At 40.1% G+C, this 15,561-nt stretch overlaps 1 protein-coding gene across 2 annotated transcripts in view; it reads left to right on the plus strand.

Moving 5' to 3' along the window:
* Window positions 1–1,378: 1,378 nt before the first annotated feature.
* The window catches only part of Plxdc2 (plexin domain containing 2), a 404,732-nt gene continuing 390,549 nt past the window's right edge, over window positions 1,379–15,561 (plus strand). Inside the window, exons 1-2 of one of the 2 annotated variants that reach the window (XM_075970560.1) lie at window positions 1,379–1,906; window positions 2,199–2,990. In XM_075970560.1, coding sequence (XP_075826675.1) covers window positions 2,879–2,990 — 112 coding nt within the window. In that variant the 5' untranslated portion in view covers window positions 1,379–1,906; window positions 2,199–2,878. Of the gene's footprint in view, window positions 1,907–2,018; window positions 2,991–15,561 lie in introns of those variants that run through there. The other variant, XM_075970558.1, reaches the window with a different exon arrangement.

Genomic DNA, 15,561 nt, shown 5'->3' on the forward strand with positions numbered 1-15,561 from the left:
TCCTTCAGTTTGTAGCAAACAATTCTAACTGGTAAATGTATATTTGAAGCTGCTATCAAGAGGGCAAAGTACGGCCAAGGACAACAAACAATAAAAATAAATACTACCAATCTTCAGAAACAATAAGAGAAAAAATGAAAATGATAGAGGTGGAAGCTTGGTTCTTTTCAGAGAAGTAAAAAACTATTTTTGTTTGGTTTTGTTTTTCATACCGTGAAAGCAGAAGACACAAGACCTAACTCTTTCTGGTTGGGTCCCTACAGCCATGGACATTATGAGAACCAGAATTGAGGAAGATTTCTGCCTGGGTTTCCATCCTAGCCTTATACCTGTTTTTTTTTTTTTTTTTTTTTTTGTGTGTGTGTGTGTGTGTGTTTTATTTTTCTAGTGGTGGTGGCAAAGGTGGAAAATGTCAGCTGTTTAAAGTGCAGGAAGCAAAATAACATCAATTAATGTCCAATGAAGTTTCCATTAGATTACACTTTAAAAATTCATGTAAATATTCTCAGTTCTCGGATTGAGACGTAATCGAGAACTCAAACACTCTTGCTAGAGCAGAAATAAGAGAATTATAGTTCTGCTTTAAGTGTGGATGACAGGGGCGACATCAACCTGAGAATAAAGTTCAGGGTTTGTTAAGCATCTTGGGATAACAAAAGGTGCAGGCGTACTTAAAGGTTCACAAGCATGCTTTATTCTGTAATAGACAAATTATTCTTATTTTAGGAAAAAAGCATATTTTTTTAAAATGTTTCTCAGGGGAAAGGTAAACTTTCTGTACCCAAATTTACAATTATCTCGGCCCACTCACAAGAGGTTTTGTGACATCCGTGAAGTCTTCAGAGCCTGAAAAAGCAGAGACAAGAACATGCTATAGGGCTCATTTGAACCAAGAACACTTTTAAGTGTGTTAATTTAGTTCTCCTTTTGTGTTCAGAAAACACCTCTTTTCTTCAAGCTAGGAGATGATTAAACAAAAATTACTTCCCTTGGCTAATTCTGACCTTCTATGAGCTTCAGTATGAAATCCTCCTGATTTGATGCCTGGAGACCAGAGGCTTAAAGCTTAAGCAAATTGCTCCTTGTGGGATGATCGAAGTCCTAGCCCAGGGAGTGCTCTACAGCATGTACTTTTCATCAAAGACGCGCCTTGTCTCTTTACTTTCTATTTATCCCCCATTAAAAGATGGTTAGCTGTATGCAAAACAAAACAAAAAAAAATTAAATTGATGAGAGGGCCGGAAGGGGTTAATACTGAAGCAGATCAGCAAGCTGAAAAAACAAAAACAAAGTAGCGAGTGAAAGCCCTTTAAAGCCCCCCGAAGGAAATTCAATGGGCCTCCTGTTCCTTTAAACTCTCGCTTTTGCTCCCGCTGACACTTTTACCAAACTGCAGTGGTGGCCGCCGGACCCCGCAGTCCAGAGCCACCTTCCACCACCCTCTGCGCTGGTCTCGCTTAGGAGTGATTTTTGCTGGGATGGGGGTGGGTGGGGATGAATGTTAGTAACCAAAGCGACCCAGGTTTGATTTTTTTTCACACCCTAACGGTTGCCAGACCAGCCCTCTGTTAGGGATGAAATGCTATTAACCCTTTAGCGCCCAGGTCGAACCCAGGAGATTGTGGGCACCCGTTGGGTTCTCATCTCCCAATTGAAGGTTGGCACCCAAAAGCCCGAGGAGCCTGGTGGGTGCAGGCGGCTTTTACTCCGCTACGGAAGGAGCGAGTAAGGCGGGTCGATGGTGTCCAGGCGATCAGGATCTGCCACAGCCCAGCATACCCGTCTTCGGGATCCGGGAGGCTCGTGGGGCCGCAGTGGCCCTCGGACTCCCCCCAGCCAGTCTTCCTGGGCTTCATTTGTGGGAGACTTTTCTGGCGCCCCCGAGAAAAGCTCAGCCATTGGACAGGTCGGTGCGGGCTGCTGGTTTCGGGAGGAGGAAGGTGGGAGAAGCCTAGAGGAGCTGGGGGGGGGGGAGGGAGGAGGGCGGAGGGAGGAGGGTTCCGCGGCGGATCTGGCAAATGGCGAGCCTCCTACCCTCCCCAAAGTGTAGAGCTGGAGCGCGCGGGGGAGCGCGGCGGCGCCTCTGCCACCAAACTCCTGGGGCTCCGCGGTGTTCGGATCCATCTCTTCCCTAGCCCGCGGAAGCCTCACCAGGCTGCAGCTTCACTTTTTTCTCGTTTTTCTTTTTCTTTAAAAAGCACACCCCTCTCCACCCCCGCCTTCTGATCACCGCAGCCCAGACATCCCCGGGCTCATCTCTGGGGCTGCCCATCTCTCCGGCTGCTCGTGACGACGCGCGCCCAACGTTGGGCGAAGCAAAGAAGAAAAACTTGTCGGAGGGGTTTCTCCAGCCTCCACTAACCCGCCCTCTCCCGCGAACCCCAAGCATCCGCCGGAGCCAGTCCTAAGTCTGGGAAAGTTCCTCCGGTGCTCGGCGCCCTCTTGGATTTGCAGGGCACGGGTGCTGGCTGTGGAATTAGATATGTTTTGAACCCAGTGGAGCGCGTCGTGAGCGCTCGGAAGTCACAGTCCTCTGGAGCCTGGGTGGCGCTGCTTGTGAGGATCCGGGAGTTTGCCGGCCCGGCTGCAAGTGACCTTTCCTCCCTGAACTTGGTGGTCCTGTGTCGCCTGAGAGCTGCGAGGTGGCAAGTTGAGGAGAGAGCCCCCGAAGTCCGGAGAGGATTAGGCTGCCCCTCCTTCTCTCGTCGCTGTTCTCTGCTACTGTGAGAGAAAGCCTATCGAAACTGACCAGGACCTCCGGATCCCATCCGAGACCCACCGCAGAGCTCGACCGCTAGCCGGATTCCCACGGAGAGCCCGGAGCCCAGGGCGTTAAGGAAAGACTCGCGGGGCAGGGAAGGGAGGTCGAAGCAGCAGCATGGCGAGGTTCCTGAGGGCCGATCTGGCGGCAGCAGGAGTTATGCTACTTTGTCACTTTTTAATCGACCAATTCCAGTTCGCCCAAGGGGAGCCTGGAAATCAAATCACGGGTAAGAAGCACTTTGCTCGATTCTTTTTGTGTGCAGCTGAAGATCCTTCCGGTGCCCCAGTACCCCTATCCCCAGCCAACACCCACCAATTGCATTGCCCTTTGGAAACTTATCCTAGTTGTTTTTCTGGGAAATGCGGTTCACAACACGGGGAAGAGGGTTGACCAGAGGTGTTGGAGGCCAGGACTTCCCTGAGGCTCTGGTGCTTACTCCACCTGGGCGCCAGGGGGTGGTCCTGCCTGCCCCAAGTTGCCCGAGGAAGCGCCAGTGTAAGAGCCAGCTGTGGTGGATACCTCACCCTGGAGCTTGTTCACCTCAGGTTGTCTCCCTTCTGGTTTCTCTTTCCTTGTAGCTTGGAGAAACTGAGCCTCCGCACCGCACCGACCGCGGAAGGGGTGATGGGGGATGTGATGACAGCCAGGGAAGGCTGGTCTCCCCCTGCCAATAGAAAATGCTTTGCTGCCTCTGATCCCTCCTTCTGGCTATCCCCACTAGCTACCTCGGTGTAGGGTTACAACGTGGGGTGCCTTAGGTGCAGCAGGGATCAGGGACGGACAGGAGGTGGAAAAGATGGGGGCGGGCGTGCCTCTGAGGACTAGCCCTGGCCCCATTGTCCTCTGCCTCTCAGTTCCACCGACAGGCCCAAACGTGTCAGCGGTTCCTTAGCGTTCCTTTACATTGCCCTGGGAGGAGTCAGGGCCTCCAATTCCTCACAATTGGCCACAACCCTTGCCCTGGTGGCCTTTCTGGCTAGGTGTATGCTAGGGAACGGTGTTTTAGAATGAATTGGGACTGGCTAAGCTGCTTGTCTCTCCAGACTACTTTGCCCACTGAGACTCGACAGCTTGTTCCCCATTTCTGCCCATCGGTAAAGAAACCAACAGGCAGTGAAATACCAGGGCAGGAATCTGAAGTCCTGTAGACTCCCAGAGCGGTGAGAGCAAAGAACACTTGAACAGAAAAAGAAAACAAAACGTCGTAGTTAGAGCTATCATTTTTGTTCTATTTTGCTTCGCATGTCTGTGTTTTGAGAGAGTTGCAAACGATTCCTCGGAAAGTGTGCATAGGTACCCAGCTGTCAACCTCGGATGAGTCGTAAAAAGAAGTCAGGGAGGGACACCTGGGGATTCCAGGTGAAGGTAAGGGTTTACAATAATCCGGTATACAATTTTACCACCTTGAAACATATTGGATGGCCCAATCAGTGTGTCTACTGCCAGAGTAAATTTCAACAGAGAAAGTGAATACTTTTTCGCTGCTCCTGTTTGAGATTGGAAAGATGTGTGTATTGGGGAGCAGAGGAGGGGCCATGAAGACAAGCTGAAATTAAAATGAAGACTTCCTGGATTATTCTTGATGGCCTAGGATGGTCCTCATCAATGGACATATGTTCTTAGCCGTTTATAACATCAGCGCACTGTATTTCTGTTTATTTTCTTGGTACATTTCCTTAGTTGAAAAATTAATAATACTTTTGCTTCTACAGAAAGCAGCACTTTAAAAGATGCAGTAGTCATCTTTATGAGCATATTTGGAATAAATATATGTAAAATAATTTTGCAAAATGGGTGTATGTGTGCCAAAATACATCCTGGGTTGTTTGTTTAAAAACTTCTTTGGCACTGGGAGTAAATAATGCATTTATAGCAAAAACAAATAAAAGAAAGACTAACAGTTCTTATTTTTGTATTACTGAGGGCAGAAATTACTGACACCCATGTTTGTTTTTCTAAGGCTTCAACTGGAGAGTGAAATTCACTGCACTTTAAAACTGACCACCTTCTGGAAAGCTTTTGCTTTGGGGAGTATGACATACCTACGTTTACAAGATAAATACGCCAGCATTTTTAAAGGAATTCACTATTTCTGGTGGAACTCTTAGAAACATTGTGCTCATAGGATTGGGGTGGAGGAATGAAGTATTATGTCAATTCTATAGAGATTTTTATATAAGCTGAAATAACCAAACAGGGTTCTAATGGGGTTTTATGAAATCACCTTGAAGTGATTTTAGCTTACTGAATAAAACAGGGAAAGGTGGTGTCACAGAAGAAAAACAATCTACTTTCCACTGTAAGATGACTGGTCTGAGAGTTAAATATCCAGACAATAATTCAGAAGTTAAAAGTTGGCATGCAGCACTCAGGGTTTTTGTTACAGACATTTTGGCAAAGGAAACACATCTGATTTCATAACAGGACTTTATTGCGCTGTTTAGTTCTCTAACGCTGTGGTTGATTTTACTGCCACCAGAGGGCAGAGAAACCACTAATTTCTTCTATTCCTGTTTCTAATATTTCCGTGTTCTAGGTACATGTTGTTCATGTTTAATCTGTCATTTTCTTGTATGTTATCTGTTCTTTCTCTGCTTGGGTATTTTTGTGTTTCATTTCCAGTGGATTCATCCAATTTAGCTGGTCATATTACTAATTTGTATCATTTGTTGTAAGTTTTCCTGTCGACTTACTGGGGCTAGAGTTTCTGTTAGCATTGGTATCCAGATTATTGGCCCAACATGTTAATCTCCAGCAATTACTCATAAGTCTCCATAAAATGTTTAACATACGAAATTGAGAAAGATTTCCATTGCTTGAGTTTGCATGAGTTTGGACTGCCACAGAAGGGTAGTCTAGAGTAGGTTTTCATTCATGGATATCTACATGGAGGCAAAACTAGTATTCTTTAACAAACCTGACTTTAGCCACTGTAGTCATACCATTTTTAAGTTGTCCATGTATTAAGAAACGGATGTTACCAAAACCTATTTCGCATCCTTGAGAATGTGCTTGAATGAATTTAGAAATGCAAGATGTGACAAGTTTCTTCTCTGCAAGAATCAAACTGGCTCCTGTAGAGATGTAGCAAACATGAACATTTTTTTTCTTTCTAAATGTTATCTCCTGTTACAGAAACACTCTCTTTAAAGATAAATGGATTGACCTACAGCTGTGGTCTTGAGATTTAAAGATTTCAGTTTGTTTTCCACTTGTTCTGAAGACCATGACCTTAAGGCCTGAGCCACTGCCCCACCCCGTCACCTTCTGTACTCTTGAATTCTCAGCAAATGTTCCCTGAGTGAGTACCACATGTTCCCACCATACAGTTATCCCTCTTGTTCTTTTCTCACTAATCCCATCTCCCTCCAGACACATTCTACTTTCTCTTACTAGCTTCTTTCTAATAATACTTCCCTAGAAACGAATGCACTGACTTCTTGCTGCCTCCTTTGAAGCACTTAAAGCACTTTGCCTGTCTCTTGGTTATTTTTGGTTTTTCTTTCTTTGTACTGCTGCATCTCAATCATATACCCTTTTAGACCAGCCCACTAGTCCCTGCAGTCAGGGTTCGTTGTCAAAATCTTGGGTCCTACTGCAGCATATAACATACAGGCATGTGATAAATACCTGCAGAACTGAGTGTAACAGCACAGAGCTGCAGTTCCGGATAGATTACTGACCTGAATACAGCCCTGCGAGACTTTTAAGAATTCGTAAAATAAAATGCTTTCAATCAGTAAAGTGGAAATGGATAGTAAAAGATAGCTTTATGGAATAATAGTTTAAAAGCAGAGTATATGATCTAGGTCTACCAATCTTCCTCAGTGCGCTGGCAGATTGCTACTTGCCTAAAGTCTTCTGCTTCTTTTTAACTATTTAAAAATTTTATTTCAGTCTGTTTGTCCTTTGGAGTCTAATTCAGAGATCTACCTGTCTCTAACTCCAGAATCTGAGATCAGCTTCCTTATGCCTTCTTATTTACTAGTAAAACTTTTAAGTTCACTCGCTGTTCTCCTGTTTTGCTGGTTTCTGATTGCATATTCATTCATATTTTTAACTTTCTGTCTTCAAATACAGAATATATAGACATTGCTGTACATACACATGTACTCATATGCATAAACATACATATACATACATGTATAAAACATATTGTTATATTTTCAGTGGTACATAAAACTACCAGATAGCTTTAGTTATTTGGAAAATCGTTTTTGAACTGAGCTGTGCTAAGGTCTATGGATGGATTTTCATTGTCCCACCACCCAGTTCCCAAATAACAACATGGAGAATTCTTATTAATTATGACAGCTCTGATGATACCTTAGGTGGTGTGGGAAGTCCTTCTGTACATGTGTTGCTTTTATTAGTTAATTAATAAAGAAACTGATTTTGGCTAATGGCTTAACAGAACATCGTCAGGATGGAAAAGATGTAAAGAGAGAGTAGGCAGAGTCAGGAAGAAGGAATGTAGTCGCTGTCAGAGACAAACATGCTGGAACCTTGACAGTAAGCCACAGCCACTTGGTGATACACAGTTTAATGGAAATAGGTTAATTTAAGGTATAAGAGCTAGGCCAGGTGGTGGTGGCGCACGCCTTTAATCCCAGCACTTGGGAAGCAGAGGCAGGCGGATCTCTGTGAGTTCAAGACCAGCCTGGTCTACAAGAGCTAGTTCCAGGACAGGCTCCAAAACCACAGAGAAACCCTGTCTCAAAGCAAACAAACAAACAAAAAGATATAAGAGCTAGCTAGAAATATGCATAAGCTATTGGCCAAATAGTATTGCAAATAATATAGTTTCTGAGCAATTAATTCATGGTCTGGCCAACCATGAATGAACAAGCAGCTTTTGACAACACTTGGGCTTGTTTTTAACTAGCTCTTATAACTTATTTTAACCAATTTCTATTAATTTACTTTCTTCTGTGTAGCCCTATCGCCTTTATTCTATACTGCCAATGTTGATTCCTCTCTGTCTGAAGGCAACTCTCTGTGTCTTTGTCATCTTCTTCCCAGCATCCTCTCTGGCCTCTGGCTGTTATCACTCATCTTTTTATTAAACCAATCTGAGTGACAAATCTTCACAGTATATTCCACATTTTTCTTTTTCTGTCCAAATAAAAAGGAAAGGTTTTAACTATAATATGATGAAACAATAAATAAAAAGAACAATTATCAGGAATAATTGCAATTACAATGTCCAGTCAATCTGCATTTGGCATATTTGGGGGAAATGCTCCATTACTTATTCTGTCTTGATGCGTTTAAAGCTCTATACCAAATTTAGCTTTTTATCATAACTAAGGAAAACTGTAACTGTGACCATCTAGTTTTCAATTCCATCAAAGACCTCAGAAGGATATAACATTACCTCAGTAAACAGGGAATACAGAGCAAACAACTTTCAAAAGTAAAAGAAACTACAGAAACAGCTGATTGACTGGCAGTCACCCAAGGTTCCTTTGCAATGTTAGGACATTCATCTTAGGCCTACAGGCCTAGAGTATCTGACAAACTTTTATGTGAACCAGTAATTTTTTTAAGGATTGTCTTACCCTGTCTTGGCAAAGTTTTGAAACCAGTTTTCTTTGTGTTCTATAGTATAGTTTGGACATAGACTGTCAGCAGTCAAGGGAAGGGCAATTTTTACATTAAAGAAAGTAAATTCATATGGAGATTCTTTGATGCCCACTATTTTTTGAAGTAGATTGGTATCTCCAGGAGGAAGTGTGTCTTATTGTCAAGAGAAGCCTTAAGTTATTAAAACATTTTAAATGTTATACTCTGTATGTCTTTGAAGCATTTGAAGATTACCTATCTACCTAAATTATATATCTGTATGATCTTGAAAACATACTTAATATGACTATAAGTTTGATAGTTATAGATGACTATTAACCTATAATTATTATCCTAAATAGTTTTTAAAGACTAAATCTTTACATTACATAATTAAATAAGCTACATAGGACATAGGTACAATTCCTTAAACAAGAATAGAAACATGTATACAGTATAACAAAAATAACCTTAAATTTGTATCAATATACAAAAGTCCATACCAATGTAAAATATGACACTAGTAGTTGTTTAAATGTTGAATCAACAATTTACCCTTTTATCTCATCACTTTTATACTTTATCCTTTTTTCCTTTAGAAAGAGATCCTTGAATCTAACTTGGATGTTTAGCTTTCCCTTGATAACAACTTGTAATCAAGCCCCCAAATGATGACAAACATCTATAACCCATCACATGACCAAAAGTCATCTATTCTACCACTTGGGAATATGGGCATTGTGTTCTCTAGAGAGCTTCTTATTGTCTGGGGGTGCTGGGATCTTTAGGATCCTGGGAAATTTGGGATAATGTCAAGTTCTGGTAGCGTTAGCTAAATTAATTCTTGTCCAATCTCTGTGCAATACAAAAATGCAATGTTTATCTGAGGTCCTTGGCTGGAGTAGTCTGCGAGGCTGGACCATCTCAGCCATCTTGAAGCTGTTCTAGATACAGAGCTTTGAGGAAACTGCAACAGAGGTACTCTGAGATGCTGGATCACCTGGGCCACCCATTTTGATGGGTGTTTGGTTTCCTTGCTCTCCAAATACAGAAACTTTCAAAGACAATCTACATATCTGTATTAACACAATATGGAAAGAAATATATGGGGTGTACAAGTCAATTAAAGATAACATTATTTGTTCTATGTTTGAGCAGGTAAAAGGCATCTGTCAACTTTATAAGTCTGTTTGGACTGTGTAATCAAACTATAATATGACTCTCTATTCATGCCATCTCTCATCTCAGAGCTGTTCCCATGCCAAGGGATCAGCTTACATGTCTTCTTTCCTGTAGTCGTTTTTGGCTTCTTCTCCCATGTCTGTAGCCAAGATACTCAGGAGGTCTACCATGGTAAAATCTGATCTCTATTAATCTCAGAGGAGGTCATTGATAGTGTTTCTTCACACCATCTGTGACCTGTATAGGAACCATTAGATTGTTTGGTCTCCTTGCTCTCCAAGTACACAAAATTTCAAAGGTAACATACTTATCTGGATTAACACAATATGGAATGGAATATGTGGGGGGTACAAGTCAGTTAAAGACTGCACTTCAGAAATTCTCTTTGCATGCTTATTTTTTTGGTTTTTAGAGATGGGATTTCTTTGCATAGTCCTAGTTGTCCTGGAAATCACTTTGTAGTTAAGGCAGAGCCTCTAACTCAGATATCTTCCTGCCTCTGTCTCTTAAGTGCTGGAATTAAAGGCATATGTCACCATTGCCTGGAACAATAATTCTTAACGGTACTTTTTTGAAACTGATTTGCTCATATCTTGTAGATGTATGACTTGTTACTTCTTGGTTACCTTTGGTATTGTGGATCAAACTCAGGAACTTACACATGCTAGCCAATTGATCTCCCCACTGAGCTACATCTTCAGTTCAAATCTTTACAGTCAAATGTGAGGCTCCAAAAGAATTCAAAGTTGAATTTATGTTTAGCCTTCAGCATATACAGATTTTCTCATCTGGACCTTGTGTATCAACTTACCTTGCCTTCACGTTGTTTGTCCCTGTGATTTGTTCCTGTCAAACTACACAATGAAATTTGGTCCCTAAGTAAACAACATTAAGAAGTGGTAGCACTTTTAAGAATACTTAGGCATTTCTGAAGATTCAGGTAGTTTCTCAGGGAAGGATTAATTCAAGAACAGGATGTTGTAAAGTGCCCCCAGTCTCTGAGTGTTTACCTCTTTCTCTTAGCTTTCTGTTTCTTTTCTATGTTGTGATACCATAAGACACGCACTGCAAGGGCTGTGTGCAGATGCTTATGTTGCTCTGTTGGAAGTGTCTAGAATCATAACTGAAACAAACTTTTTTTCTTTTCTAATTTAGCTAGTATCAGGTATTGTTACAGAAACATAAAATTGACTAAGATATCTTTCCTCACTTAAAATACCATCTTGTACTTTTGGAAAATTGGAAAGAAGCAAATCTTATCAAATTTCCATAGTACATTCAGTTATGAACCAGTAAGCTACTTTTCAGTTTATTCTTAACCTGATGAATTCTAAAGTGTCCTTTCGTTCTGAGCACACCCAACCCCCAGCTTTAATTATCTCTAGAGCTTTCCATTTTGGAAGGTCTTTCTCCACTGAGGTTCATGTAGAGTGCTTTCATTCTGACCCCCATGAAATGAGTCTGATCCACTGAGGAAACCACAGTATACAAGTCTAGCAAGGGTGCTTTCATTAGCACGGTTCTTCCACCATGTATAGTGTCATGTCGTGTATGGTTAGGCCAAATTAACCAACAGAGAAAAGATGTAAATGTAGTAAAGTGCCTCTTTCTGTTTCTCGAAAGACAGTGAAGTTATTTCCCATTTTTTCCTTGAGTAATTTGTATTTTTCACTCTTTAATGAAAAAGTCAGTATGATCTGGAATGATTATCCAGATTTGTGCATTTTAACAGATTCTGAAAGCCTGTTTGAAATTAGCAAAGCATGTTCTAGGCATGCTTAAAGTCCAGATTTAAATCTTCTTCCAGTGGATCCCCAAGCAGATCTAGCAACAATTGCTCTGCTGTTGTCAGCCTTTCTGTATCTGTTTCCATAGCAAGTGTCCATTAATGTTGTCAAGAAAAGACAACAAAACCAAAGACACAGGGTTTCTTAAGATTGGTTTAAAATTTTGTTACTCATTTTATTTCTCACCTACTTTTTTTTTACTTGTCAAATGAAAAAAATTCTTAAAATCTTTATAGCTCAGGGTTCATCTCATAAATAATACTAAAGAGTATAGTTGCTTTGTGGATAAATAAAATAAATATCTGGATCTTTGAAGGTGAATTTTCTGCATATTCCTTGAGTATTGTGTGATAGGAAAAGTCTAAAGTAACCTGATATAGTTTCATGAGTATGGTGCATAGATTATTTAGGAAAGGATAGAATATTCTTTATTTGGAATGTGGTGCTCTCAATACGCAATGACAGTTTGGGGGTGGAAATGGTGTGTTTCTGTATGTCTGTATGTCTGTAGAAGTACCCAACTTTGTTCAAAGTTATGATTTGAACAAATAAAAAAACTAATAAAATATTTATTCTCCTGAAGTAGACGTAACGTAGGGAGAATTTGTCTCTTTGAATATAAAATTTCCAGCATGTGCCAGCCTTTTAGGTCTATTGTGGCTGAAGCTTATGCTGAAACCTTGATATGTTTTGCCCCAATCTCCTCAAGGACAAAACTACCATCATTCCCATAAACCAGTTACTTATTTAGTATGTGCCTTTGTTTGCTGATCTCCTAGCCTACTTGAAGGCATAGTAAGCATACTGGACATGAGACCAGTATTACATGTGCCTTATTTTGAATGTTACTTCTCTATTTCTGCTTTTTCCTTTAATAAACTGAGAAAGATCTCTATACAAATCTTTGAATGTAATATACACTGACAAAGCACTCACAACATGTGTATGCAATATAATTTTGTGGCATCTTGAATCATATTCTCAGTACATATGGGATTCTAAGATGGGGGAAATCTTATCCTGAATTTTTGATTAAAATTAATTTCAACCTATTAATTACGGCTTGTCTGTCACTTATTAATATGAGCTAATGCATGCTAAACATGCACAATTATTTTAGTAGTTCTACCTTCTAATTCTGCTTTTAAATTCTGACTATTTACTACTTAGGTCTTGAGAATGTGCACTCTTGTTTTTTGTTTTATAATTTAGTATTTTAACTCAATAATTTCAAGAACCCAAAGTTGAACTAAGACACTTGCCACAGTGTCTTTGAAGTTCGTTCTTTTGCTCTTGTTTGGAGTAGGAGTAGGAAGGAACCCTCAAGAGTTTTTATCACACAGGAGGCTTAATGAAAATATTAAGTGTTCTGTAAACACCTAATAACCTGTGAAAACAAAGTTGACTAATAAAACTGAAATGAATCTACTTTATGTTTTTGTTCCAAATCATTCTTGTTGCCTGCTTGTTTCACATTATAATTTGACATTATAGAATATGCCTTTCAGATTGTGTGTTTGTGACTGATTTGATTTATAGCATATGGTTAAAATTTTTACATAGATTTCATGATTTATTTCATTCAGATTAGAAAACATTTGAAGGCTTTTAACATCATATCAATGGCTACATTTGCTCATATGGCAAGGTTTTTGGATATATTATGTAGCCATTTTGGTTTAGGCTGAGTTGGACAATGAATGCCTTCTGATTTTTCCTTATTTTGAAAATTATTTGTAACTTTTCTTGTCAAAATTCTTTCCTTATTCATTTATGAAATTATTCATGGTTATATAATTAGATCTGCTGTGAGCAGGGTGGCCTGTGTGTGTTTACTTATATCTATTATTGTTACAGGTAAGAGTTACTTATCTTTCATTTAGAGCTAGAATTTCCAGATTCCTGGGCCAGGCAATGTTTTCTATAAAGGATAATTCCTTGGGTAATCCCTACTAAGGTAATAAACTTCAAAGATAAATGGGGGAAACTCATAATTATCCCTGTGTCAATATCACACAGTTTTAATTACTAAGCTTTAGAATAAGTCTTTGTATCTGATGGGGGAAGCCCATTCTTCTTGTTCTGGCTCTTCAGATATTTGGCTATGTTCATAGGCTTTTAGTTTCTTTATTCCTTCCTTCCTTCCTTTCTTCCTCTCTTCCTTCCTTCCTTCCTTCCTTCCTTCCTTCCTTTCTTTCTCATAGCCATTTATAATATATAATATCATCAGTTTTTGGGTTTTATTAAATAAAAACTCTTGGGATTTTGATTGAGGTCAAGTTAAATTTGGGGTCATTTCCTAAAAATTTAAGCTTTAAATATCTGGGAAATTATTCAGTTTCTTTTCTATAACAACTAACAGACAGAACAAGTTCAACTACAGTACACAAGAAATTGTTAATAGTGGCCACTAGGCAGTGACCACTTTCTGTTGAAAGAATGTCCCCAAATGGAAGACTGGTGCTCTTTCCTGCTAACATCATCAAACTCACCATAGTTCTCAAGTGGTTCTTAGGAAATACAGAGGGAATCACAGGTTAGTTCAGATGCATAGCACAATCAAGGAAAGTCATATTTGTCTGACTCAGGAATTACCCCAAAGGAGAGCAAACTATAGACAAGTGGGAGGAGAAAATGATGACATTTATACTGTACCCCTTGAGGAAACCTACCAGTTCCACAGAAAATATTCCTGCATCTTATTGGATATTATCATTTTAGATAAATTAATGTGGGATATCATGTTTGTCTATACTAGGTGTTTTATTGATATATAAACTGGTATGAATATGACATGAAAATAAAAGTGAAGTTGTCGAGGGGAAGAAGGTCCCTAACAGAAAAAGGAAGAGGAGGAAAATCAGAGTACAGTCTGTGTAGGTGGTAATGAACATACTTGCACACAAATATTCCTTGTGAACCCAGTGAAACAAGTAGACACCAATAAAATATTTTCTCATAATAGGGAAAACTTCATTTAAGGACTGGAAAGGTGACTCAGAAGATAAAGGAAGACCAGAGATAAACAGTATCCGTGTAAAAGCAACTATGCATGTCTATAACCTCAGTGCTGGAGGGTTGGTTTGCTGTCTAGTAAATACTGAGGCAAGCTATAGGATCAGTGAAAGACCCTGTCTCAAAAACTAAGGTTGACAGTGATGTGGTCCTCTGGCATCTGCATACTAACCCATCGATATATGCAATACATAGACATCTATGCATAAGCATGTATATCTGCCCAACTTATAGTCACATAGATGCACATATGCACATAGAATACACTCATGAATGCGTACAACACATGCACACATACATACAACATAACACAGATAATAAATAGATCTAGTGAAATAATAAATATCTCAGATTTAGGGTTCTTATTTTTCACTCATTAGTTATTTTCATTTCAATAGGAAATTTACATTGAAAGAAAGTAGACATGACACATTGCTACCTTCTAAAGATAATGCATTTGTGATTCTGTAGATGGTAAATATTTCCAGTTAGGGGCTCAAACTTCTTCATATCAGTACCATGGCCTAAACTCCACCTCCTCCATATTATGTGTGTCCTCCACACACAATGTACGGAGTGTACTGTAATCAGGAGCAAGTGGTCAAGTCAGGCAGCTGGATTTCTTTCTTTGTTGTTTTGACTTCCTTCCTTATCTTTTTAACATCTGTTGTTCATTTCAGATATTTTTAAAAACAAGCATGATTCAAAGTCATTCTGCAGATGATAGTCTCATTGTGTGGACATTGCAACACAACTCTGCCCAGGGAGCCAGATTTCTGCAATCTCAGTTTTGTCAAGTTGCTTTTAGAACAGACATTTGTCCAGCAGACCCAGCCGCTAAGGAGCTGATTGTTTTTAATCATGTGCTAGCATCTGACTTCCGATGGCTTGTCTCCATTCTCAGAGTCAGCAACTATCCTTATTTGCTTACTTCCGAAGTGTATCTTGCCTCCAAAATGGTCTTGCTGTAATCCATTAGTTAACAGTTGTCTTTCCTGTCATTGTGACCACAGTACCTGACATAAAAAACTTCATAAAGGAATGGTTATTTGGTCCAATTATTTCATAGGATTTGGTCATTTATGGTGGGGAGAGTGTGGTGGAGTGGAGCAGTTCCTGTTTTTTTAGGCTTAAATCAGAGACAGGGGAATGGTAGCAACCTGATGACTCTTCTTTTTGTCCCCTTTTATTCCAGCTATGCTTCCTCACCCATGGGTTGGTGTAGCTCACATTCAGGTAGAGTCATAA

The sequence above is a fragment of the Microtus pennsylvanicus genome, chromosome 4 (assembly GCF_037038515.1).
Source record: "Microtus pennsylvanicus isolate mMicPen1 chromosome 4, mMicPen1.hap1, whole genome shotgun sequence".
Taxonomy (NCBI): domain Eukaryota; kingdom Metazoa; phylum Chordata; class Mammalia; order Rodentia; family Cricetidae; genus Microtus; species Microtus pennsylvanicus.